The sequence below is a fragment of the Carassius carassius genome, chromosome 22, assembly GCF_963082965.1.
Source record: "Carassius carassius chromosome 22, fCarCar2.1, whole genome shotgun sequence".
NCBI classification, from domain to species: domain Eukaryota; kingdom Metazoa; phylum Chordata; class Actinopteri; order Cypriniformes; family Cyprinidae; genus Carassius; species Carassius carassius.
Window position 1 is genome coordinate 3,213,082 of NC_081776.1, and position 27,865 is coordinate 3,240,946.

Below are 27,865 nucleotides of genomic sequence, written 5' to 3' on the forward strand. Positions count from 1 at the left end.
AAAAATAATATTATTACTAGCACCGTTTGCGTAACATGAAACGTCACATGCGCTCATCGCGCTCTGTGGTAACGTGAACTGCATGTCCCATGGTGCTTTGCGCCGCTCGTCACCCACCGTGCGTATCCGTTCGTGTGTCGTTTCTGTGTAGAAAAAAAAAAACAGCCTCATCAGTGCGGTTCGCAGCGATGTCAGTCCAGGCTGTGACAGCGAAAATGGCCGAGGTCGAATTAAAAGACGTGACCGGTAAAGACGCTCCCCCCGCCATATCTCCACTGACACCCAAAGCAGAGGAGAAGAAGAGTGAAAATAACTCTACTTTGCCATCAGCAGCGGCCGCGACGGTTGAGCCGAGTCCGGTGACCACCGCTCCGAGCCCCGTGAAAATGCCGCAGGCGTCCGCGATGAAGCGGCCGGACCCTCAGCAGAACGGCGGCGAGGCGTTTGTCAACTGTGACGGCACCGTGGCCGAGGCACCGCGGATGAAAAAGGTAACATGGGATGATTGTGCGGAGATCCGTGAAATCTGTGATTGAGCTCGTTTTGAACCGTTCATCCGCTCGCTGTCGTGTGTCATTGTGCGGCGATGATTCCTGGCCTATAAAACCTTTACTAGCAGCGTAACAGCTGTAAATTCACGTTAATTTACCTCCAGCTGTCAGGAGATGATCGGTGACAGATGTACCGAGTGCTTTCACGGGTTTTTTTTGGATCGGATCGCGTTGATTTCGAGCTCGTGAGTGATTGTTTGGAATACTGCGCATGTCGTGGCGCTGCGTGCTTTTATCCGGATCAAAACAAACAGTTCCAAAACACAAATCGTGCTTTAAATTGTAACACTTTTATAAAAACTTGAATTATGAATTAATTCGCAGATTGTGTAATTCTTTGGATAAGCAGTTGTATGCAATTTAATTTTATTGCACTTCCATGGAATAGTTTGATTGTACATGATTTAAGCAATACTTAATAACCTTTGATATTTATCTTAATGACAGTAATGGAAAAGTAACCCAGTTTTTAATTATTATTATTATTCCATTTGTGATATGATCTTCAAGCTAGAAAAAGCTCTTTGAGAATCCTTCAGATTTACCTTTATGTGAAGATAAGAATTCCAGTGTTGGTTAAGATTGTTTTCATTCGTTTTGGTTGCAGTTTTTCTTTTATAGCATTGTTTGCATACAAGTCTTCACTTCCTCTGCATGTAAATCTAAATGTCTAGTTTTGCCTTTGATTTTCAAAGTGAAGAAAGGTGTTGTTGGAGTGTGTGCAGGTCAGTTTTGTAGCATTTGAAGTTAGCAGTATTGTTTGAGTATTTTTCCAGTTCTCTGTTATGATTAGGTTGCTTTGTCCATGTGTCCTGATTGACGATGTGGTCAATAGAAACCCTGCCGTTTGACTGTCTGACATGTAATTTCATTTCCCTGTTCAAAAGCAATGTCAGATTTGATGTGAGGAATCACATGTATCGCTTGATATAAGTTGAGAAATGTCACTCTTCTGTTACGTGTCAGTGTGACTGTCATGAGCTTTGTGTGTCCAGAGCTAGATTAGATAATTATGGGATTTTGCCGGTTCATTTCATGGAGTGTCTCTTATCTTTGACCTTATCTGGCTTAACAGAGACTGTGTTATCCATGAATCTCTTATCAATAAAAGAAAATCTTCATTATCTTATCTTAGCTGACAGAATGAAGATGGTGTACATTTCAAGGATAAAATATTTTGATAAAGAAATTTGCTTTTATTATTATTGTTACCATTAACCAAGGATTTAATGTAGAACGAGCCAGAACATGACATTTGGATGTGGCCTTAGATATTTATTCTTTAACAAAATTGTTTTTCACGCACTAGTGCATTTAATTTTATTTTATACATTTGTTAAAATGTTATTATTATTAGATTTTTTTAATCCACATAAATATATATGTATGTTAATAAGTATTTTTATTTTAATTCATGATAGATGATTTCTTTTTAAGGCCAAGCGCATAGTTTTTCTTTTTATATTTTCTGTTTTCATTTTTGTGCTTTTGTCATTTTTTATTATTATTTTTTTTTATATATATATTTAGCTTTAATTTAAAGGGTTAGTTCACCCAGATAGCAAAATTATGTAATTAATAACTTACCCTCATGTTGTTTCAAACCCGTAAGACCTCCGTTCATCTTTGGAACACAGTTTAAGATATTTTAGACTTAGTCCGAGAGCTCTCAGTCCCTCCATTGAAGCTGTGTGTACGGTATACTGTCCATGTCCAGAAAGGTAAGAAAAACATCATCAAAGTAGTCCATGTGACATCAGAGGGTCAGTTAGAATTTTTTGAAGAACCGAAAATACATTTTGGTCCAAAAAAAGCAAAAACGACGACTTTATTCAGCATTGTCTTCTCTTCCGTGTCTGTTGTGTGAGGAGTTCAAAACAAAGCAGTCTGGATATCTGGTTCGCGAATGAATCATTCAGTTCACCAAATCGAACTGATTCGTTTTAAACGGTTCGCATCTCTAATACACATTAATCCACAAATTACTTAAGCTGTTAACTTTTTTAATGTGGCTGACACTCCCTCTGAGTTCAAACAAACCAATATCCCGGAGTAATGCATGCACTCAAACAGTACACTGACTGAACTGCTGTGAAGAGAGAACTGAAGATGAGGGGAGGGGAGGACAGTGACATGTCCCGCAGCGGGATCCTGAGTGTAGGCCTGTCCATGTCATCACATCATGTAGGTGCAAACGGCCTGTAGTTTGACTAAGGATTGCTGTGACCTCCGTGAACATTCGCACAACTGGATTTGAGGGGGTAAAGGGGAAGCAGGGTGCTGATAAACGTGTTCACGCTGCTGTTTGGCATCAGCCGTGAGCTTTGTGCATACCTTACACTGTTGTGATGTTATATCACTAAAGCTGTTGTACCCAGGATTCTTAGACCTGACAGACTTATGATGTGATGTGTATAATTTGGGGGAAGCACTGCACATGACTATTGCTTACAGTTCAATGCTGGTTTTATATATATATATATGATATGATATGATATGATAATATTTAGAGTGATAAGATAAGGATAAGTTGTTTTTAGAGCAATATAAATGTATCAGTAACGGCTGTAAGCAGTGTTGTTATTGTTAACTTAAAATATAAAAAAAGTTTATGCTGAAGTACCACATTTACTAATACTGAAATAAAAATAAACCTAAATATAAAAATAAAAACTAATAAAAATTTAAAAAAGCACATCACAAAATTATTAGAATTGAAATTCTTTTACTGCATTGTTTATATACATTTTTAATATGTAGTCTATTGCCTATATTTAAACTTGTTTAACAAAAATGAAACAGATGTAATTCACATGTAATGGACCAGTCTCTGTTTTTCTGTTTCCACTGGTTCTCATGCCCCGAGCTGGAATCGTGTTCGGTGGGGAACTGCTAACTTCAAATCGCTGCCCTGCATTTCACTCTTAGCCGAAAAATGCATAACCTGCCTATACCACCTCTGGGGACATATTTTAACATCCAAAGTATTTATATTCTGTATCTTTATGAATAAAAATATTTTACGCAAAAAATAAATGATGCTTTGCATAAAATTTTACGATATACAGTATAGTAACTATTTTATCAATAAAATAAGATGAAATTAAGAAAAAATCCCTGCAATAAATAACTCAACCGCTGGGTTACATCTGACCCAGGATCTGAGTAACACAAAAATTACCTGAACATTGGGTTGTTATGTCTGACCCAGGAGCTGGATAACACTAAAACTACACAAACACTGAAAAAATTCTCTTTTGGGAGTGTTTCTGAAAATGTTGCTTTTGAAATCAGGGTCTAGAAGACCTGCGGTACTCAGATTTGGTTCGTGTGTCTCCCTTTCCAGTTTGCTCCGCACGCAAGTTTCTCGTTGCTCACATGACATATGATGAGATTTAAATGAGCAGTTGACAGGAAAATATTTCTCACCATGGTGCGAAGTTTGAAGGCTTTGATAAATGGTGGGATGGAACCAGAGAGACTGACCTGTACATTGAACCTGTCTGTGTTTATCTGCACTTGTAGAGGGTTCATGTGTGAGTGATAGCATACCTCCAGAAAGACCATTTTCTGTGTATGCCACTTATTGTCTTAAGAGCTTAAGAAAAAGGACCACACGTGTTAAATAAACGGAACTAGATGTGCTCTTTCAGGTAAGTGGTGCTCATGGAGACTGAAGCTTTGATGGAGTGATGCATTGAACAGAACTGCATGTTTTGTACTGAAGCAGTTTACTGATAACAGTGCACTCACCGAATCATCTTCTCTTGCTCTCAAACACTCATCTATGACTCTGTGTCCTTGGCAGCAACCCTAATGGTGCACTTCAACACTTTAAAGGGCACAGCTGAGATTTCTCTCTCCCTCAGGCAGCCGTAACCACATCGCAGCAGAACTCGTTCACCTGAAATCACCCAGAGTCTTCTCGAGTGCCGTAATGACTTGGTGTACTGCGGAGGCAACAGTGAGAGCGAGCCAGCCAAACAAACACAAAATGTGCCAGCTCAATGCTGCTTCTGTCGAGTGCATGTGTGACACATTCTCTTACCTGGAACCCTATGAAATCTGATTCTTTTTTCTGAATTCCAATAAAAATTTTCTGGATTCCATTTGAAAGTTTAGATTTCAGATTTCAAAAAGCCTACTGACGTAATACAAATTTATTATCGAAAATAGTGGTAATCAAATGAAGGCAGAAAAATTAATTTAATTAATCAGTTAAAATGTAATTAAATGAAAATTTAACAGTTGCCTTTTTTTGGCAAACAAAATTCTGTACAACAGAGGTCTACCGTTAAAATAAAAATTGAACAATTAATAAAAACTGTGATTTTCCTTTAAAAAATTTAAATGTTAATAATTTATTATTGTTTTTATTCTTTTGAAAAGTATGTTCCACTGTAGTAGTATTATATTTGTCACTATTTCTTAATCAAGATCATTTATTTTGACGGTTTGACATGAAGACCTTTTGAGTTTCAAAAATGGCAAATTCCATGACATTCCAGGTTATACTGTGAATTCCATTGTTATTACTTTTTCATAGGGCCCTGTCTTCTGTCTCTCTCCTGTTCTTTTTTTTTTTTTTGGGCTTAAAAGCATTTTTGTTTTACTCTCTCAGAATGTGCTGCCATATGTTGCCATTTCCCAGCAAACCTGCGCAAGAGATGGCAGTTTCCGTACAGTGGCTTGATAAGCTGCTAGATTGCAATCTGTGACTTGCATGTCGTGATTTTTCACAAGTGAGCTTTATAATAGCAGCAGGGCTAGAAGAGTCAAAGTATGCATCATGAAAGCAAATCTGTTGGAGGGTGCCAGCTGTTGTCGAATTGTACGGCTGGATAGAGGAACATCAGGGCCAAGCTGTGTACATGGCAGTTGGTTATTTATTCTTGCTCTTTGCTCAACATTATATGTTAAGCTTTGCTTTAGATCGATTGGGAAACACAATCCTGTAAGGACATTTTAATCCCGTTGGTTTATACATTTGTTCACTGAATAAATTCAGATTTGTGGCACTGTTGAACGAAGGAGTGAATTTGCATCAATTGTGCATGTGAAAAATTAAGCCACCGGTCAGGCGTTAGCCAGGAATGTGTTACTGAATGAATGAACTAAAGCTTTTCCACTGACCAAATGGACCTTCTGTTCACAAGTGACTGTTCGATTGATTCATGCTGTTGGAAATGAAGTAGAAGATTTTTTGGTTGGCGTTTGTATTGTATTGAGGCCTAAGGTTTTTCAATTAGTTAACCGGTGGAATGGACACACATGCAGGATCCACGGCTAAGGAATGCACCATAGACCTCTGCACCAGCCCCTCACAAAGAACATTCAGTGTGCTCAAAATCTGCTACATTACAAAAGACTCTCAGAAAAGGTTTAAAAAAAATCCTTCTTCGTTTCTCTTCCTTTCCTGTCTACCAAAGAAAATACAAACCTTAGACCACAGCTGCTGAAATGCATTGCTTGATTGTGACCGTTACCTTGATTTTAGTGGCCTGACTCACCTCAAACTTCACAACATTGTGTTTTTATGTGAATTTACTAGAAGGTAACCTGAAGATAACCTACACTTGTCTGACATCAATTTACACTGAGTTACATTGAGGTTCAAATAAATGTTCCAAAAGCAATGGCATGGGAGAACTATTTTTGGTTCTCTAAAAATCTAAAGACCCTTTTTTCACTATAAAGAACTTTTTGTGGATTGGGAAGGTTCCATGGATGTCAAAGGCCCTTAAGAGTGAAGAGCATGCAAAATTTGTCTGACCCAGTCAGACATTTACATTTTTGTGCATTCTTGAATTTCAGAAAAATCATAATCAAATATTAGCCAAATGTCTTGTACTGTGGCTTTACTTGAACGTTGGTATGCATTGGAAGACTTCTTTATGCATCAACTTGCCTTTTCAGTCTCCTACATTTGAACTGAAGTAAATTGATGTTTGAAGTGCAAAAGCACAGATAAATGGTTCTGTTTCTTAATAATTTAAAAGTGAGGCAGAAATAAGGCAAATCTAAAATTGACTTTTATGGCGAAGTGTAGTGTTCTTAATTGCATATTTGGTCAAGTGAAAATATCTATTTGCAGCAGTCTCTCTGCACAAACCTAAAATTTCAGGGTACCCTAGACTTTCTTTGTAGTGGGTACGTATTCCTAAATTGCAGTCCATCGTTTTTCTTTGGGACCACAAGCATCTCTGCAGATCAAACAAGTGCAGCACAGTTACTGGATTTGATGCCTTTGATCTGGTACGGGGTTGAAAATACTTCAGTGCTACTGTGGCTTGTTACTTCTCTTTATGCAGGTCACACTTTCGGTATATTCTGATGGCTGAGTGTTCATGAGAACTTTCCTCTGAAAGCGTTTGAGCTTTCAGAGTGTGTGGCTTCATTGACTTGAATCGGCTGATGACCCAGAACATGACTACTGAGCTAAATTTGTGGGTCAATTGATTGGTTCAGGATGAACATCATTGGGCGTGATGTCATCCTTTATCCTAGTTCCTCCCTGTTCCCAGGAAATGTGTCAGCAGTGTAGTGCATCATGGGAAAAACGGCAATGAGATTTCTTGCCCTCAGTGTACAGGTAACAAGCTTAATGCTGCTAATGCTAAACCATGACATTTGGTTCTTCTCATGCCAATCATTGCATCAAGCCTTATTTTTGCACATTGAATGCAGTTAGCAGAAGACTGTAATTGTTGCATGTACTGCTCATATGCCAGTGTCGATAAATCAGTGCAGAAGGGCATCGCTATCCTAGTGTTTCTGCTTCAGGGTTATCTTGTGGCTGGTAGCTCCATTGGTCAATATAAAACTGAATGAGGTTTCTTCCTCTTCTGTTTCACTGCAGATTGAATGCGTTCTTCCTCCTCTTAGAGAATTAGATTAGATGATGCAATGGGTGGATCTGAATGAAATGCATATGTGCGTAAACATTGGTGACAAAATAATTAAGCATGTCTCTTACGTAAATCTTAAAATGCTTTTGTTTTTTAAGTTGCTATATTTGACTTGAGAGAGGAGATGTGAGGCCTTCTTAGGGTTGTCTTGCTCTCTTTGAAGTCAGGCCTCTTATGAATTAGGAATCAATAACTGGCTTGCATGATATGATCCTTTTCATTTTCTTCTCTCTCTCTCTCTCTCTCTCTCTCTCTCTCTCTCTCTCACACACATCTCTAAATCCTGAACCGCTATTTGTTCCTTATGTGGAGCATCAGGAATGATTGAGTGTCAGACACATTGATGATTCTAAAAAGGCTGCAGCCATCTGCTCTCAAACCAAAATTAGCAAGTCGGAGGCCCTGATACACAGAGAGCTTTGAGCTCTAGCTGAAGATATTAATATGGGTCATGATGCACTGTTAAACTACAGTTATTACTTGTTTCATCATAAAGTTGCCATTGGATGTGATGTAAAATGGTCCCTAAATGCATCCTGATTATAAGTTTAGACTCAAAAAGTCATTGTATGTTCCCTTTTTCACATTTTTATCTCCATTATCACGTTATGCCTTATATCACATTATTGACAGCATATGTTCCATAAACCTAGAGTTGGGCGATAATTGTTGAGAAATAATTTTCCAAGATAAAACTATAACAAAAGTACATTAATTGTAAATACAATGTTTATGGGCCAAAGGCGTAACAAAACTGCGTGACTCATTTGAAGCACGCCACACGGACCATTAAAGGATAAACAGAGCTGTGAGATCCAGCTTGATGCGCTTGAATTCAGTGAACAACACAAACTATTTGGGTGAAACAGCACTGACAACATTTACTTTGGATTTACTAACTGCACCATGGCGTATTTTTGTTTGGTTTTTGCAAAGTTGGTGACTCGATAATGTCAGCACTACTGTCTATAGTGGTCGACCGATATATTGTCATCGACTGATACGTTTTTCTGCTTGGCCGATGTGTTCAAGGCAGAGAACAATTGTATTATCTGAGAACGCATTAGAACAGTCATTGTTATTTAGTTTGTGAATTATCATTAGAGAATTTTAACATTTCATTTGCGTGATACATTTTAAATAATACACATTATTAATCTAAAGGAGATGGTAAAGGGGGATGGTGGTTTTACCAAGGGGATGCTTTTTTGTCAATTTTTTCATCCAGGGGCATGCCACCCTCCATCCTCCCTCAATTCTAGCCCTATATATACCATTTCAGTTCATTATAATATTGCAAGATCATGCATTGCAAGTATGTCTTGGATCTTTGTTTTTCCTGCACCTGCTGTAGTTAATGATGCACTCGATTTAGGATAAGTTTAACAGGATAAATTGAATACCTAACAAGCTCTGAGTGGATTCATGCATCTGTGTTTGTGTCCACCAAACTCAAACGGTTTCTCTTTACTGGTCAGAGTAAAGTCAGATATGTGGCATTTGCTGATGTTAGTCTACTGGACCTTGTATTCATGTATTGTGTTCATGGTTGTTGTTGTAGAGAGGAGACAGGCAAATGTTATTTCATCAGTCAATTGCTTGTTTCTTTGTCTTGGTCTTTATCAGTGCATAACAAATGACAATAGGAGAACGGTGTGTGTGTATAACTAAATATCATGTTATACATTCTGTGTTTAGCCAGCAAGGCTATGCTTCTGCAATAATATAAGATTCAGGGAGAACAGATAATGTGTGCCACTGTGAAAACCCAAACATACATTGCTAGCAAGGAGATCTATAATGACCGGAGAAAGTTAGCATTCCCATTCATTTCAATTGCTGTTGCTTGGTTGTATTCTTTCTGTTGGCATCAGAGAACATTTAAACTATAAAATATAAAAAAATATTTTCTGAGAATACATGCTAATTGTGAACGGTTATTTTTGAAGTAACATGTTTTAACCAGATTGTGTTGTTTAAAATGACCAGACTGAATATCTGGCCAGGCCTTGACCTCTTGGCGTGAGTTTAGACATCCAGTTTCCAGATGTTTTGAAGGACTGTCATAGTGTCTTGAAGGCTGATTTTCAATGCATTAAAATATCATCTACTTACCTTTTATTAGATTTGTTTAGGATTAGATTTCTGCTACAGATAAACTTGAATTCAAGACAGGCAAATGAACTGGATGCAACATCTATTTTCTAAATAATAACTATTTTTATTTTTTTGAGATCTGCTCTACCCCTTTCCTTGCCTCTAGAGCCCACAGCAGTGAAGTATTTCTCGTTTTAGAATACTATGTGGGATGATTTTCTTTTTTTCCTTCATCTCTTCAGAATAAGCACACTGTGAAAGAACATGCTGGCAGCCTGCGTTAAACCCAAATATGAAGAGAACGGAGAGAACATCACACTCTTTCTGTTTGCGCTTAGTCAGAAGAGCACCATCTGGCACATAAATAGAAGCCTTTTATCCAAGGACCTCGAGACAATGATTGCCGCTCGTCACTGCTTTTGGAACAGGGAACTTGGAGTGGGCTTGCAGGAACAGGTTCATACTGGTGGAAGAACACTCAGAGAGAGCGACTGCTTCAATTACAGTCCAAAGGACTGAATATGAGCCCTTCGAGTGGCCAGCCTGTGCTTTTGAGATGGTGCTACCTTGGTGTTCCAGTTATGTAGTCTAAATTCCACATCAGTTTGTTATACCAATGCTAGGGATTGGTCATAAGGTTAACTAGCCCTGCAACAACCATCAGAATATAGGCTATATATGTTGGTCCCATAGTGGTTATCGATCGATATTAGAATTCATATCAATAGAATAACTGTAAATTATGACAGGTCAAAGGTTTGGAATAATTAAGATTTAGAATTCTTTGATAAGTCTCTTATACTCACCAAGGCTGCATTTATTAAAAAATAAAATAAAATAAAAAAGTGAAATATTATACGGATTTCAAATAATTGTGTATTTTTGTATATTTTAAAATGTTATTTATTCCTGTGATCAAAGCTGAATTTTCTGTATCATTACATAGTATGTAATAAAAAGTTAATATAGGTTTTTAATACTGTACATTATAATTTTGTGATGCCTAAATTCACTTTTTTTATTCACGTTCACAGTTTTTATTTAATTTTTGTTTTTATTTTTAATGTATTTATACAAAATTGTGTTCAATTGTTCTGGATATTGATCATAACATGAAAACAATTATCGACTTATCATCAGTATTGTTCAAATTTTAATGTCCATGCATGTCTGGTTCCTACAGCAGAGTTAAATATTCTGAAGAAATTGCGAATCTGTTCTGTTTTAAAAATCTGTTTTTGGCCCCTATGTTTTTATCACCCTAGCGTGTCCGTGAGGGTGTGTTCACTGCAGCCACTTTATTTATTTTTTGGTTTGCAGTTACAACCACAACTTCTACTGTAAACCTCGTCTATAGCAAAGGGCATGAGAACAACACATCTTGTAGGCTGGTATTGACATTTTATGCATTTCTTTTTTTGCTCATCTAGTACAGCTGAAGCATCCCGAGGCACTCGTTTTGGAAAACTTTTGTTAATAACGTGATGTGGTATCGAATGGCTTTTCCAGAAAGAATCTGAATTGGCCATGGGGTAGCTGACCGCCCCCTAACCCTTTGCAGCTGAGCTCTCTACGTAGGTGGATGACTTTTATACATTCACAGAACAAGTGCAGAGTGTGAAGACCTTTATTAAACAGAACAAACTCTTCATGCTTTTAATGAATTCATGGCGGTTTTGTCTATCAGTCATGAACTTTAAGGAGGCTGAGAGCAAGAAAACTTTATGATGAATAAGACTACTATACTACTGTGTAAATTTCCATTACAATCCTTAAGACTGATTTAATTTTACCAATACTGACAAAGTCCAAACAGATCCTTTACCTACAGCTAACCTCTGTTCTTCAGAGTGGAAAAATCCACATCAAACTTCAGATGCTTTGCTCTGCTTGAGTGCTTTTCAACACTTTATTGTAGGAAAGGTCAAACTCCTTGCCAAGCCCAGTGATATATTGGCCTTGTAGGAATACAATCCTATTATTTTGTGGCTGAGGGATACGAAGAAAAAAGGAAGGGCTGAATTTCAAGAAATAGTAATAAAATCTGTCAGGTACGTTACGTGTTGGAGGCCGCACACTTGAGCGCACATGTCCCACAATGTGATCCGTCATCTGAGCAGGAAGCAAATTACCGGTCACACCTTCCAGTGTTCTTTGCCACACGATTGCTAGTGTTTGATTGGTCATTTGAATTATGGATATTCCCTGTATAACTTCTGTTAAGCTTATGCATTAAATTAAAACGGTGTGAATGGACCTCACAAAAGCTCTTTCTCCGATTAAGTGCCCTGAGATGCTTCTCGGTGTCTGTTGCACCAGGCTCTCTCATTTCTGGTGCCATCATTAGTCAAAGCGGGTCACCATGTTGTATCACAGTACCCATGCTACCCGCCAAACCCCAAACCCTGTCTGTTCTGACTGTGAAGTGTAGTTGCTATGAGAGTCACTTTATAGCTTGTAAAGCTTGTGAAAATGCCAGGATGAAAACAGTTTATGAAGTTGCAGACTGTCCTACAGTAAGAAAGCTGAGGTGCAGATCTGTGTGTCACAGCAAAGGTTTTAGGCTTATAACAATTAATGCATATGCAAAAGATCAGTTGCCTTAATTTCTTTTTTTTTTATATATATAATGCAGTGGTGCATGATGGCAACAATTATTAGTTTAAGTTTTTTTTTTTTCTAGCAGGACAATGAAATGATAATTAAGGCTTTTTAAGTAAGGAATCTTAGGCTGAGTGGTTTTTCTTTTTAGTATATCAATAGATTACTGATCCCTGGTGATCAGTGAACTAAAATTTCAGAGGAAAAAAGTAAAAATTGCAAAATGCTAACTTTCAAACTTTTTTTTAAAAATTCTGAGTTTACATTTCAAGATGATCCACAATTCAGAGGAACAAGACATAATTGCAGGATATAAACTTGCCAAGAGTGAGGCTTTTTATCTTTTTACTTTCTATATATTATTACTGTACCTTTTTATATTTTTATTACATGGCGAATCCCGCATCTCGCAAACTTGAGTATCTACCCACACAAGACACCCATCAAGTTTCATCCCGCACAGCACTCTGTTGCATCGGTTAAGTTCATGAATATAATGTTCTTTTATAATGAGTTCTTTAGCTCAACCTTATGCTGCACCATGCGATGCAGGTGCTACACAGGACTTGTGAATCTGTTTACGCATGTCTTTCCACAGAGAACAAATGTAATGATCCTCCAGAGGTGTTCAGGACCTCAGCCTGATGTTGCTGCTGCCTAATAAAACTAATAAAATTAGTTTTTTGACGCTCAAGTGACTCCATTGTTGATGTGTACTCAGTACTGAAGTATGTCAGGGTGACTCAAAGTATGTTACATTTTTTCTCTGTTTGGCCTAAAGGTTTTGTATGGTTCTGTCATTTGTCATCTGGAGGAAAAGTTTTTCTCTTATCTTGTACAGTTATTCTCCATTTCTCCTCTCCTGTTAGCATGTGTTCTGTGCAGAACAGGCCCATCCAGAGTCCTACACGTGGCCTGCAGGCGTGTGCCCGCTAATATTTGATGTACCTGGTGGAATAACATTTTTGTGTCAGGTGACAGCCACAAGCGGGATGTGGGTCCAATAGCCAAGAATATTTTGACTCAATCCGGTACACGCTGATAGGCAGCTCTTTTTAAAAGGTCCTGTGCTTGTGATCATGCTCTGTCTGAATACCGTTAAAGGCTTTTAATTACAGCGTGATTTGCAGCACTGAGCATTGTAGCTAATCGCACTGCCATCTGTAGTGATTATATTAAAGGGAGCCCTCTTTTCTTGTTTTCTGTATTTAATATATACACAATTTGAATAAAAGTTTTAGCCTGTTTTTTTAAAAGAAGACAAAATGGTCACGTATACACTACAGAGTATGCACATTGCACAATAGTTTAAAATAGTTCAGATTGTTCAGAATAGAACTTTTTGTCCTGTAGTATATTCCAGACTTGCATATCTCATAAAATTTCCATAACAAGTTTCCTTGTTTATTGTCTCAGAGCTCAGTGTAATGATAGGAACTTTTTGAACTGCTCTACCCTGTAGAGAGTTCTGTTTCAAGTTTAGGAGTTCTTCGCAAACTGCACTTACTGTAGCTGCACTTTACTCTAACTGTAGGGCTAAACTGAGGTCTCGTCACAAGTAAATGAAAGCATTGCAAAATGCAAAATTGCATTATGCCAGTGCAATTACCAACTTGTACCGCATCAGTCTAAATTAACAAAATCCCTGTCACACCAGCCATGGCTTGCATCATTGTGACAAGACTCTAAAAGTTAGGGTCTTGGAACCAGCTTCAATTTTGGCTCCTGTACTGAATCCACACTTCACCAGGATGGGAAACGACAATGTGAGCCATTGCTTTACATTCATCATTCGTCACATTAATTTTTTAGTTTGCTTCTAAATGAGCACACATCATTGATATACAGAGCAGTAAGATAGTTGGAGGAAACCATTACAATGAGTGTTTGGTATCTCTGTTAAATGCTGTAGATTTTTCATTGTGATTTATATTAATGTGGACAGAATCTCTGATTAATATTGTTAATTAGTGTCATTGTCATTCGTCAGCTTTATGCCAAACCTAAGAAAGCTGCCTTACTGTCTGCATACACGACTGTTCAGCAAGAATATATATAGACTGTATATACACACTTAAGAGACTAAAGTCTTTGCACCGTAAGTCTTTTTTTTTATTTTAAATTTTTTTATTTTCTTATTATGGATGGTTAATGTCATCTTGGCAGGCAGATCACTCGGGTTTTGAGCAAAGCTGCAGTGTAATGATTATCCTTGAGTAAAAGTTCAGTTCACTGCATTAGAAAAGTGATTAATTGTTTCAACAAACAACCGATGCAGTCATCAGCACCCTGCACCCAATACTTGGACATCCATTCTCAAGAAATAAGCGTTTCTCCACCACTCTGTTCTTTAATCATCGGCTTTCAGCAGTGTCACTAAAATGTACCGTTAACGTGATGCAAGCATCTCTCTCTTTCTCTAGTTCTTTCTTTCTTACATAAGTGATCTTTTTTTCATTGAAGTGCTGCTCATGTGGCCTGAATCTCTCCTCCAATAGAGCTTTTTGCCTCCTGTTTAATACATAAATCCATTCATATTACCTTTGAAAGATTAAAATACCTCATTCTCTTTTGGCAAAATGTCCAGTGGCATTTAAAAAGAGGACATAATAGCACAATGCTTTGTTTTCAGTGCATGATTATCCTTGTCTTTTCATTTGGATGATGACCATTTCATATTGCTGAAGTCTTTATTTCCATTTGTTTTTTTCCTCTAAATAAACTAGCTGCCTTTATAGTGTACTTAGACTGTGCTGACAGTGTCTGATTAAGAACGAACGTAATGCAAAAACCCCCGGTAAGTTTATTTGTACACGAAAAGTCTTAAAAGGCCTGTGTCAGCTAGAACAACAGTATAATGCAATGCAAGTTGTGACATGTGCAGAGCAGCAGGCATTAACATTTATGCATTTGCGCAGATGCTCTTATCCAAAGCGACTTAATTTGCTCTCAGGGTATACATCTCATAATTGTTCATGCATTTCCTGGGAACTGAACCCATGACCTAGGCGTTGCAAATCCCATGCTCTACTGTTTTAGCCAAAGGAGTACATAAACATAAACTAAAGCAGCTTTTATAGACACATTAAACTTTCAGTTCTACTACTTAACTAATCTTGTTAGAAAAGTTAACACATGTTTATAGCAAGCTGCTGTACATTACATCTGGTTTAATGCCATAAAGATTTGAAAGTAACATGTTTAGTTTGTACAAGACCTCACATTTGCGAAGCTGAAGAAGCATTTGCATCTGTGTTTGCGTACACTTTTCTGGCCTTAAAATAAATGTCTAACATGGACTAAATGTTTACATCTATGCATTTGGCAGACACTTTTATACAAAGTGGTGAATTGGATTTAAGGTACACATTTTTTCAGTTCCCTGGGAATCAAACCCATGACCTTGACGCATGCTCTACTGTTTGAGCTACATTAAGGCTTTAAGTGTGTACAGACCCACAAAAGACTGATAATAGTTCCCAAATATTTGACTTTCTAAACTCCCTAGATAAAGTAATGCGTGATCCAGGTCCCTGGGAAAGGTATGAAGTCATACTGGAAAAAAGTTTTTAAACCACACCTCTAATACATTTCACAAAGGAGTTCACAGGAGATGTGGACCACCGTATTCTTATAGGATGATCTTCAGCAAATTAGCACTGTTTTTTAAAGATTGAGCCATCATAAAACATCCATCAACAGTTTGTTTGCTTTACAATGTTGAACTGTTTGTAAAGTCTTAGCACATTTTTCTTGTTAAAGGCCAACAGTTGATAATCGACACGCTAAACCAGCAACCATGACGTTGATGTTTGTCATAAAGGTGAGTTTCAAGAACTCAAGAACTTGCTAGAGTAATTATCCCTCTGGTACTTTCGGTCTGTCGAAAGAGCCCTTTGTGAGGGCCAGTGGTGGCAGTGTGTGAGTGCATGTGTCCTTGGCATGTTTCATTGTCTTGAGCATGAGCAGAAATCACATTCTAAAAGCCTCCACACACACACGCACATTTTGCCAACTCTGACCAGAATCATTTCAGCTTCTAAACAATTAACAATTAAAAGAGAGATGCTCAAAAAACCCCCAAAGGGAAACAGTCTAGCATTGTGATGCACAGGCCATGGAATCAGAATGGCCACATGTAAAGATGGTATAATAGTCTACTTCCTCTCCGCCGGATGATGATATCCTTGGATCCGCACCAAAATAATCGGTCCGAGATCCCCTGGACAGTTCAACCAATTGAAAAGGAACTCTGGTTTGGTAGTCCCACCCAATGGACATAATCTCTGAACTGGTTTGGTTGTCCGACCCAGTGGACAAAACAAACTTTGGAGCAATTTGGTTGTCTGATCCCACACAATGGGAAATGTGTTGAGTGGAAAAGAACACTGTCTGACTCTGTAGGTGAGCACAGTAATTAACACAATTGAACACCAAACAGTACCTTTTAATCTTAATGGTGTGCACTTGCCTGTCTCCAGTTGCACTGCAAAAATGCTGTTCTGATGACGCTTTGATTCCCACTCCAACCTTGAAGTGCAAAGTATTTTTATACATGGAGTATCATGCTGTTAGCTTAGAAACCTCAAAATCTATTGGTATCTAGTATTGTGAGTCTCTTTGCAGAATTGCTGTCTTTTGTAGAGTGTTCCAAGTCAAACAATTAAGATTCTAACCAAGTTCTGGACCAGAGTAGTATTTTTAGATGGTCAATCCTGGGAAGGTTTTTTTTTTTTTCTCCATATTTCTAATTTAATCTGTGTATCCTGTACAATAAAACATTCCCAATACAGTCCTTCAGCCCTTTGTGACAAATAATAAATAAGAGATAAACGGGTGCCAAATTGAAGTTCACAGAGTCTGCGGGTGTTTGCTTCTCTGAAGCGTTATTGTCGCAAAAACTCTGCAAGTGGCAATTACTGAAGTACTTTTGGGCACATCGGTGTGTTTGTGGGAATCAAGGTCTCTGTAAGTCAGGCCCTTATACTTGTCTGCATAACTGTGTTATACTCATGGTCTAAAAGCCATCCATCCGTCCTGAAAAAGCACCTCCTTCGTTCTAAAGCCTGAAGATTAATCACTGTGATCACTCAGTAGATAGTTGATTGAACACAGATATGGCACAGGTTATGTAATAGTCACGCTTTTAAAAATCTCTTGATTGAGCGGGGGGATTTGAGGCTTGCTGTTGACTCAGATAATAACGTCAGCAGGGCACGACTGCTCCGCGCTATAATCCTCTCACGGTTCACGCAGCGCGTTCCTCTCTGCAGGCAACAGCTGTCAGGCCATTAATAGTAGCACAGTTTACAGACACGTCTACGATGAGCTCTCAAAGGTCTCAAAGGTGGTCATTGAGAGCAGATTGGTGGCTGACTGAATTTATGAAGAATACTGTTGGAGTTATCAAGATTATGATATGGAAATGATCAACTTTAAACCTGCCTGACTTTGGCAGACAGGAAGTATCTATCTGGCAGGTCAAATTGTGTTAAAGATTAGGACGAATCTTGGTTTAAATCATTTTCTTCTCACTTCCCAATTAAAGGCTTATTCCTGATATTCAGCTTAATCTGTGAATTGTCACATTGTGCAGGCACTGGTCATTGTTTATTTACTTGTTTGTCACTTCCTGTGGTAATAGGCACACTGTTAAGAATTATCTCACAGGGTGTTACAGCTCAGCACAATGGAAAACATTTCAAAGATCATTTGGGGTGTGAAATCCAGCATCAGCAAGTATGCACGAGTTGAAGTTATTGTTAATAAAATATATATTTAAAAAATATATAGTTTATACAGTATGTGTGTGTAATAAATAAATAAATAAATATATATATATTATTACCAAGGATACAGTAAATTGTTCAAAATGAACAATAATGTTTTAGTTTTAAAATATTTTGTGTGTGTGTGTGTGTGTGTGTGTGTGTGTATATATATATATATATTTAGTTAGTTAGGTACAGTAGTTAAATTAAAAGTAACAGTAAAGACTGGTTTCTTTTTTTCCTTTTTTTTTAAAGGGATTTTTCAAACAATTCTGAAAAAAATGTATCCGTTAATTTAGGTTATTTTAGGTTTAACAAAATAATAAAATAAATAGCAGCACAGCTGTTTTTAGCATTGATTATAAGAAGAAAAAAATGTTTAAAACACCAAATCAGCATGTTATAATGATTTCTAAAGTATCATGTGACTGAAAACTGCTGTAGTAGCTGCTGATTCTCACAGGAATACAGTACATTTTATAATTTATTAAAATATATTACTTGGTGAACATGAGACTTCTTTCAAAGTCTTTCTTTCTTTTTCCCACTGTAAGGTCTCTCGCTCTGGTCTTTTCTCTCTCTTGTCCTGACCCTCCCACTCTTTTTCATGACAGATCCAGTTTGCAGACCAGAAGCAGGAGTTCAACAAACGTCCCACCAAGATCAGCCGCAGGTCTTTGTCTCGTTCCATCTCACAGTCTTCTACAGACAGTTACAGCTCAGGTATGGCACAAGTACATTGTACAAGCACCAACACACACTGTACAGTCACACGTTCATGTCCCATTAAACCTCAGTCAGGTGGGCTACCATAAATGTGTTACCATACATCAAGAGTCTAATGCAGTGTCAGGTGAGTCATGTGAACAAAGGCTTTCCTGTGTGGGTTCTCTGGCAGGCCTCTTTAAGAGGATTACATTGATAAAGGAGAGTAGATTGTAGGTAGGGTGTCTTAGGACTGCGTTCATGGAGAAACACACACATCTACATATTTTTTTTCTTTATTAATCTCTTTTCAGCTGCTTCGTACACTGACAGCTCTGATGACGAAACCTCTCCCCGTGACAAACAGCAGAAGAACTCCAAGGGCAATGCAGATTTCTGTATCAAGAACATCAAACAGGCGGACTTCGGACGCAGGGAGATTGAGATTGCCGAGCAAGGTTGGAAGGGCCCCGTGTGTCTTAATGTTCATGTGCCGACAAGTTATAACTGTTTACGAGCGTGACAGCTGATTGTGCAATGCCGCTCACGCTTGGTGTTGTCCGCAGGCCTGTCAACATAATAAGCCGCTGGTATTTGTTTATGTGTGAAGTAGAAGTGTGTTTGTGTGAGCTCAAGTGAAGCATGTTTTGATGTTCTTCCTGTGCTGCTGAGGGGCCATATGTTCAGTGTGTGCTGTGAGACAGCAGGACGCCCCCTTCAGCCCCTCATAACCACATGGCCATACTCCAGTGTGCACTTTCACACAGACACTGTCTCTTTATAAGCTTTAAAGTTCTTTCACATTTAAAGCTATTTTATGTGACTTTTTTTTTGGACAAATGTCAAAAATTTTAATGAGTGAGTACGTCATAAAACCATCTTCTAGTTATTTATATTTATAAGGATTTGTCGGGATGGATTTCCCGGGAAGCTGCCAACTTTCATAATTTGAACTCCAAGGGGGAAAAAAGTCTGAACTGTGAGAGAAAAAGGTGCAATCTTTTTTTCTAACCCTGCAAGCTTCAATAAGCGAACAGTACCTGTAATAAATCACAAATCACATGTAGCACAGTTGCACATTTCTGTGCATTGACTAGGTTCACAAAACAGTGTTTACACTGTAACAATGCAAATCTCTAAACCAGTTACTGCTTTTGTCCATTTGTTTCTAAATAACCTTGACAAGTTATAGTTTCCACCATTACTTGATATGAATAGCAACCAATATATATATATTAAGGTTATATTATTATATTATAAGGTTAAAAATGTTAACATTTTTAACCTTACCTACTCTTAAGACACATTTTTCAGATATCTGTGTTTTGGTATTGTGTTAGTGTTATTAGTGACATTCACAATGTAGTAATGTGATCATTTGTAACCACGAGCACAGAGATGCACCTCAAGCCATCAGATTCATCCATGAAGCACTACTCACCAAAACATTGTTCCTCTCCGCGAGTTACTTGTAGCTTTATTCTTCAGCCACAAAAAAGTAACACAGTGAGTCTAAGTCAAGGATGTGCATGTGATAATCACTTTTTAATTTAATATTAATAGCATGCATTAATGACTATTGTGTATCTGTGCACTGTAGAGATGCCGGCTCTCATGGCTTTGAGAAAAAGAGCTCAGGGAGAGAAGCCATTGGCCGGAGCCAAAATTGTGGGTTGCACCCACATCACTGCACAGACTGCTGTGAGTTTCTGTACACACGAAAATACACTCAAATAACTAATATTAACTTAATTTGTTCTTAAATTAAGAAAATTACACTCTAATTCCAACACCCTAATCCTTCCCCAACACCTTTTTAGGACATTATTTGGACCATTTAGGAACTTTTTTTACTCTCATACTATATTTGAGGATGTTTTTTTTTTTTTTTTTTATAAATGCACATTTTTTGAGAGCAGATGGACATCTGTGTTTCAGTTATGCACCGACAAGTGTGTGTGTGTTTGTAGGTGTTGATGGAGACCCTCTCTGCTCTGGGTGCTCAGTGCAGGTGGGCCGCCTGCAACATCTACTCCACTCAAAATGAGGTAGCAGCCGCTCTGGCCGAAGGAGGTAAATATTTTCCTTTCTTATTCTTATTTTGTTTTTTATTGTTTCAAACTGTTCTGTCCCGATCAACTCCTGTGTGTCGTCTCTGGCAGGTTTCTCAGTGTTTGCCTGGAAGGGCGAATCGGAGGATGATTTCTGGTGGTGCATTGATCGCTGTGTTAATGTGGAAGGATGGCAGCCCAACATGGTAGCTGGACTATTTACATTTAGAGAAGTGAAATATTATGAATTTTCAGCATTTTAACAGCTTATGTCGTGTAGATCTTAGATGATGGAGGAGATTTGACTCACTGGATCTATAAGAAATATCCCAACATGTTCAAAAAGATCAAGGGCATCGTAGAGGAGAGCGTGACTGGAGTTCACAGGTGATTATAGTCATTTGTGAAGGACTTTTTTTTTTTATTCATTAAATAGTGTTATATTTTTGGCTTTTGGGTGGATTACGTGAAAACTTTAGATTTAGAATGCAGTTGGACAATAATGTGGAGACTGCAATTGTTTTTTCATATCAATAGAGAATGTCTCCATCTAGTGGCAAGTAGTAGAACTGGCAAATATGATTGAAGTATGATATTTTAGAATGTACTCTACCAGTCAAATGTTTGGGATAATTAGGTAATTAGGATAATTAAGGGTCTTATTACTTATTATTTAATCAAGATACTTAAATACTGACCATTTAATATATATATCATGCATTAATTATATATTATATATAGTGGTTATCAACATTAATTCTGCAAAATTTGTCTTTGTGGTTGTTGTTGTTTTTTTTTTGCTAAACATATCTCATTTTTTATTTTCTAGGTTATACCAGCTGTCAAAGGCTGGCAAGTTATGTGTGCCCGCAATGAATGTGAACGATTCGGTGACCAAGCAGAAATTTGACAACCTGTACTGCTGCCGCGAGTCTATTTTGGATGGGTATGTCTCTTATAAAGGCACTTAAAATAGTTTTCCCAATCAATATGGTTAACACACTCTTTTTGGTTCAGCAGGAACTGTGTGGTTAATTTCGACCTGTGGTTTTACTGAGCGTGTTTGTGTTTTGTGTTCAAGTCTAAAGAGGACCACAGATGTGATGTTTGGAGGGAAGCAGGTGGTGGTTTGTGGATATGGAGAGGTGAGATCATTATTTGGCAAATGTTGTCAGCTCATAACGGTTTCCTTTGAGAACCTGCATTTAGATCTTCAGGATGTTCTTGGACTTTATGAAAAAGTACACTTGTTCAAATCTGTTTATTCGAAAGACTGGTATCTGACACATCCAGTCTTGCAAAATCTAAAAAAGTAATATTTAATTTAGAAAATGCAAAGTAAAGGGTTAAAATATGAAAATTATTTCATATCTGTCTAATCGGCTAAACCCCAACTATATTAGAATGATTTTTTTTTTCAATTTTAGAATATTCCATTTCATCTGTCAATCACTTTGCTGGCCACACCTCCACTGCTGCTGCATTAATGTATTAGGAAACAGATACCAGATATGGCCACTAGAGGACAGAAAACCCCAGGAAATACCTCTAAATGGATTTCTTTTGCTTTCTAATAATAAAGTCGAGGAGGAAAATAGGAATGTTTTTCCAGGAACATCAAAGGATTTATATTTTGCCCTCTTTGTGGCAGTCACATTGTGTGCTACATACAGTATATATTTTCACAGATACTTTGAACCTTTTTGTTCTGAGTCATATCTGTGAAACCTTTTGTGTGTAATAAGGTGGGAAAAGGCTGCAGTGCTGCTCTCAAAGCGATGGGCTCCATCGTCTACGTCACTGAGATCGACCCCATCTGTGCCCTACAGGCCTGGTGAGCCACAGACGCTTTCACTGTTTCAGTATTTCCTCGATAGCAGATATGCCATTATATACACTTAATATCATTCTGATGTGTTAATACATTGTGAACCAGCATTTGAGTGGTGAATGATTCTCCAATTCTTTTGCACACCTAATTCAAATTATCATAGCACTTTCCTAACTCTTGTTTTTATTCAAAATTCAGTCTCATCCCATTTATTTTTCATTTTTAAATCATCAGAAAGACTAATTTATGTTTGTCATCACACAGCATGGATGGCTTCAGGCTGGTAAAACTCAATGAAGTCATCAGACAAGTTGACATTGTCATCACCTGCACAGGTATTTTTGAATCTGAATTTGATTGTAGTAAATTTGGAAGGTTTATTATTCTGATTGATTCTTGATTTAAGGAAAGAAAAATGGCAATTTACCCCAAAAAAGAAGAGTTTTCGCTAATTCTTTTTCTCTTTTTTTAAACTTGAAAGCTGCTTTGCCCTTTTTTTTGTAATTGTTTGGGAAAAAAAACTGACATACTTTAAAGTTTCTGCTGTTGTTGATATATATATTTTATTGTATATTTAAATAATTACTAGTTAAAAAATATAAGATGTTACTTCATTAGTATGATGTTATAAAGGCTTTTAGTCAGGTTGTTCTTACTATTATTATTATTATTGTTATTTATTTGTATTGTAAGTAATAATTTATTTTTTTAAGTAATTATAGTAATAATAATAATCATTATTATTTTATATTATATATTTGAAGTTATAATTATTTTTAAAATCATTATTTGTGCATTTTCTAAATATACATGTATATATTTTTTTAAACATGTATGTTTTTAAATGAGATTATGAAGGCTCTTTGATCTATCAGCTAGTGTTTAACAGACACTGCACTGCTGCAGAATGATACACTGTTATATAAGTGAGCACAGTTTATTGCCTGTATAACTGCATTCTACCTCTCAGTGAACTAATCAAATGCAGTGATTGTAGTATAGATTGCTCTTCCTGAATTTAATTGCATCTGATACTCGTATACACTTCAGGTAATTATGCCTGAGCTGCAGTCAGTCTTGAATTTCAATGAAATGAAGTTTGACAAAAGTTCTGATTATAGACCCATTTCTAACAGTTCCTGTAAGATAAATTATGAATGGGACAATTAAAGAATCAAACCTGAATCACAGTCTAATTTGCAGGCAGCTGTGTTGCTCATGTGGATGACATTGCTTTCAGTAGTAATTGCATTTTGACTTCTTTGGATTAATTTAGCGGTTCTGTGGAGAAAGGCAGGTGGAGAACGAGGGACTTCTGTATTATGTGGCTCTTTGAGCCATTTTAAATCTATTTTTTCCTGAAGCTCCTTTCATCAACTAAACCAAGAAGCTTTCAGGGTTTCTCATTCGCATTCATCTCATTCTTGTGGTATGTTGTTTCCGTAGGCAATAAAAACGTGGTAGTAAGAGAGTACATGGACCGCATGAAGAACGGCTGTATCGTCTGCAACATGGGCCACTCCAACACTGAGATCGATGTGGTGAGGAAACTGCTCTTAACACATAGTGTATTCACACGTACTGTGTGTAAACAAGTGTCTGAAAGTTGACCACCTTCTTCCAACTTTTCAGGCCAGTCTGCGAACCCCCGAACTGACCTGGGAGCGGGTGAGGTCACAGGTGGATCATGTGATCTGGCCAGATGGAAAGAGAATAGTGCTGCTGGCAGAGGTTAGAAAGATTGAAAATTTCGTGTTTTTAAAATGTATTATTATTATTTTGTATTATATATGTATTTGTATATATATGTATATGTGTGTGTGTGTATATATGTATATATATATATATATATATATATATATATATATATATATATATATATATATATATATATATATATATATATATATATATATATATATATATATATATATACCACATACACATACCTCACCACATACACACACACACACACACATAACAAATAATACATACACACACTAATATATATATATATATATATATATATTAGTGTGTGTATGTATTATTTGTTATGTGTGTGTGTGTGTGTGTGTATGTGGTATATATATATATATATGTATATGTATGTATATATATATACATATGTATATGTGTATATATATATATATATATATATATATATATATGTGTATATATATGTATATGTGTGTCTGTGTATGTGTGTGTGTGTGTGTGTGTATACATGTGTGAATATATATATATATATATATATATGTGTGTGTGTGTGTGTGTGTGTGTGTGTGTGTGTGTGGCTAATATTCTAGTAATATGCATGCTAATAAGCAACTAATAGGTGTTACCTATTCTAAAGTGTTACCATAAGTTTTTATGGTTTAAGGTTTAAGTTTAGTTTAGGTTTTGTTTTTGTTTTTTACATTTAAATGTCTATATATAAGTGCATTTATGTGTGTACATCTTCCTGTAGGCAAGGCAAGTTTATTTATTTGACTAGTCAGAGATTGCACAGGTATTATGAAGGAGAAAAAAGAAGTTAAAATTAAAATGTAACTGAAAACACAGTTTGATAGAATTTTTATGTCTTCTCAAATCCATATACTGAATATATTTCCAGGGTCGCCTCCTAAACCTGAGCTGCTCCACTGTTCCTACCTTTGTGCTGTCCATCACTGCCACTACACAGGTGAGACGAGAGTCATAAAGAGTGAAAAATGAACACAAATTACTTTATTTAATGGATAATGTGCTTTTATGTGCATGGAAAGAGAATTTGACTTCACAGTCCAATCAGAGAATTGGTTGCTGTGTTAGAGTATGAACCTCGGGCACTTAATGTGTGTGTGTGTGTGTGTCACAGCCTTGCTGTTGTCATGGTGACTGATTTCCTGCTCCTTTTTTCCCCAAAGGCTTTGGCTCTGATAGAGCTGTACAATGCCCCTGAAGGCCGCTACAAACAGGACGTCTACCTGCTGCCTAAAAAAATGGGTATGAGGCATTGATATAAATTCATGCACATGCATAAAAAATGGCATGTCTAAAAGAATGGTTAGGCATGACCTGAAATGAACTATTTGAGAGATCTGTGGTGCTCATATTCCACTAAGACAGGCGTCACATGCAATAAACCTAGGATTTATGTGAAATCCTCAAATTTTTTCTTAATATTATGGCTGTCCAGGGGTGTAATTGTTGTAATTGGTTTAGTCTGTACCGTGTACAGATGTTTTCAGCCTGTTGAAAGATTCATTGTTTTCTGCGGCACGCGTTGTAGAGTTTAGCCACGTGGGATCCTGCGCAGACACTGAGGATCAGGAGACAGCTGAAAATAGGTCACGCTGTCACAAACGGCTGCCACTTCTTCCTCCACGATCTCTCATCCTCTCCACTGCTCTTCAGCTTTTCCTTCCAAACCATCAGCTCACACTCAGCGAAAAAAATTAAATAAATGAGATATAAAAAAGAGATTTTATATATATATAATATATTGCTTTTTCTCACCCTGAATATACAACCATGGTTCAACACTCCAGCAGGTGCTAAAAATTGGCACTGAAATATGGTGCCAAATTATAAATATTAAATCAAATATGACTTTTCTTAATGCGCGATGTTTAAAATGTACTTAAAAAAGGCTTTTTCTGCAGATGAGTATGTGGCCAGCCTTCATCTCCCTACTTTTGATGCACATTTGACTGAACTATCTGATGAACAGGCCAAATACCTCGGCCTGAACAAGAATGGACCCTTTAAGCCAAACTACTACAGGTCAGCGGCTTCATGATAAAACTTTATGATTTAAAAACTCCTGTCTTTTTATTATGTTTAACAATTGCTTGCAATGTTTCATTTTTAGGTACTAGACCCATTCACAGATGTGAAACGAAGACTAAAGAAATTATCAAGACTCCATAATTCATACAGACTAAGAGCTGTGTGTCACAGCCTACATTTGGAGGGGAGGGAGAAGCCCTGATCTGATTGGTTGGGGTTGAAGGGCGTGGCTAATTATCGTTATGGCAGTGTTTATTTATTTTACGCTAGAATAACATAGCTAAACTTTTATGAGCTGCTACTGCCAGTTGTGCAACCCAGCGATGTTTTAATGGAAATGTCACCATTTCATCTTTTCTTAACTTCATGTGTTAGTTCTATGGAATCCATTTAGAGATATTTTATTGTTAAATTTTAAGTTCCGCTAAAGACAAGGATAAACAATGTTCAATCATATATGATGATTTAGTCATGGACTACCACGTTGTCCTGTTCTCTATTTTTACAGCAAATTTTAACATTTTTGCACTCTCGATTATAAATAAAAGTGGTTAAACTTTTACTGGATTGTGAACGATTCGGGGGCGGGGCTTATCCCATCTATTCACCCAGACTGGAATCTAATTGGCTAATAGGAGTTAGCATTTCAAATTTCCCTTTCAAACGCAACACGCTCCTTCCACACTGTATCCAAGAACACCAGTATTGATGTTTGAGATTGAAACGCTCAAACTGTGTGCAATCTATCCAAGTAATTGCTAAAACTATTCAGGCTGTGTAATCACAGGGGTGTATATTAAAATATTTATGATTTTTTTTTTTTTTAAATTCTGCCATCATCTTTTGTTCCTATGAACTCATCCTCTGTCATTATAAAAAATAAGCAATTTAATGTTATAAGATACTCTAATGTAATATGAAATTAAACGAAACCCTTGTTTTATATACTGTGAAGTAGATTCTATATCAATGAGATACCAAATGTACAGTTAATCCGGTACTGAGTTTCTTTCCGGGTCTTCTGCAGATTTAGTCTAGAACACAGTGGGAGAGAAATATGTGTGAACTGAAGCCAGGACCAACTGTGTACTCATTTCAGAGGATAGTTTTGCTGTTTGCAGGCCTGTAGAGCAAAAGCTGCCTTTGTGACTTGGATATTCAAATATAATTAAATTGGGACCTTTATTTTACTACACTTTTGAAAATCTTTATGGCAGATATTTATCTTATTAGATATTTATTATGCCATCTGTGTTTGTCATAAAGGGAATCAAAATCACCTTGTCTGTTTCCTGTTTAATGTGGCGTCACGTTCCTTCGCTCAGGACTGTCTCACATGGATGTCTGTGCCGTGTAGGTGTCACAGTGGACCTTTTCTTTGATTGTCCAAGGATTTTAGACTTTGCAATTCTGTGATATCTTACAGTTTTGAGAAAACAAAGTATAAACTTGCAATTGACTTTTTTTTTCTTGCAATTCCGAATTTGCATCTCACAATTTTATTTTTCTCGCAGTTGTGGCTTTAGATCTTAAAGTTTGGATTTTTCTTCTAGAGTTTTATATCCTGTTTATGTTTTTA

General features: G+C 37.0%; 1 protein-coding gene across 3 annotated transcripts; it reads left to right on the top strand.

Moving 5' to 3' along the window:
- The first annotated feature begins 102 nt into the window (after positions 1 to 102).
- Positions 103 to 26,768, top strand: LOC132098692 (putative adenosylhomocysteinase 3). Of its 3 annotated transcripts, none has more exons than XM_059504823.1 (18): positions 103 to 246; positions 331 to 491; positions 18,543 to 18,651; positions 18,948 to 19,091; positions 20,234 to 20,334; positions 20,604 to 20,706; positions 20,796 to 20,890; positions 20,965 to 21,071; positions 21,514 to 21,630; positions 21,766 to 21,829; positions 22,430 to 22,518; positions 22,780 to 22,850; positions 23,962 to 24,056; positions 24,148 to 24,246; positions 25,130 to 25,198; positions 25,422 to 25,500; positions 26,160 to 26,280; positions 26,369 to 26,768. In XM_059504823.1, exons 1-18 carry the CDS (start codon positions 189 to 191, stop codon positions 26,373 to 26,375), a joined length of 1,689 nt encoding a protein of 562 aa, XP_059360806.1. In that variant the 5' UTR covers positions 103 to 188; the 3' UTR covers positions 26,376 to 26,768. The 3 variants fall into 3 exon arrangements, with proteins under 3 accessions (XP_059360806.1, XP_059360807.1, XP_059360805.1); XM_059504824.1 differs by having other exon boundaries at positions 105 to 246; positions 334 to 491; XM_059504822.1 differs by having other exon boundaries at positions 124 to 491.
- The last annotated feature ends 1,097 nt before the right edge of the window (positions 26,769 to 27,865 follow it).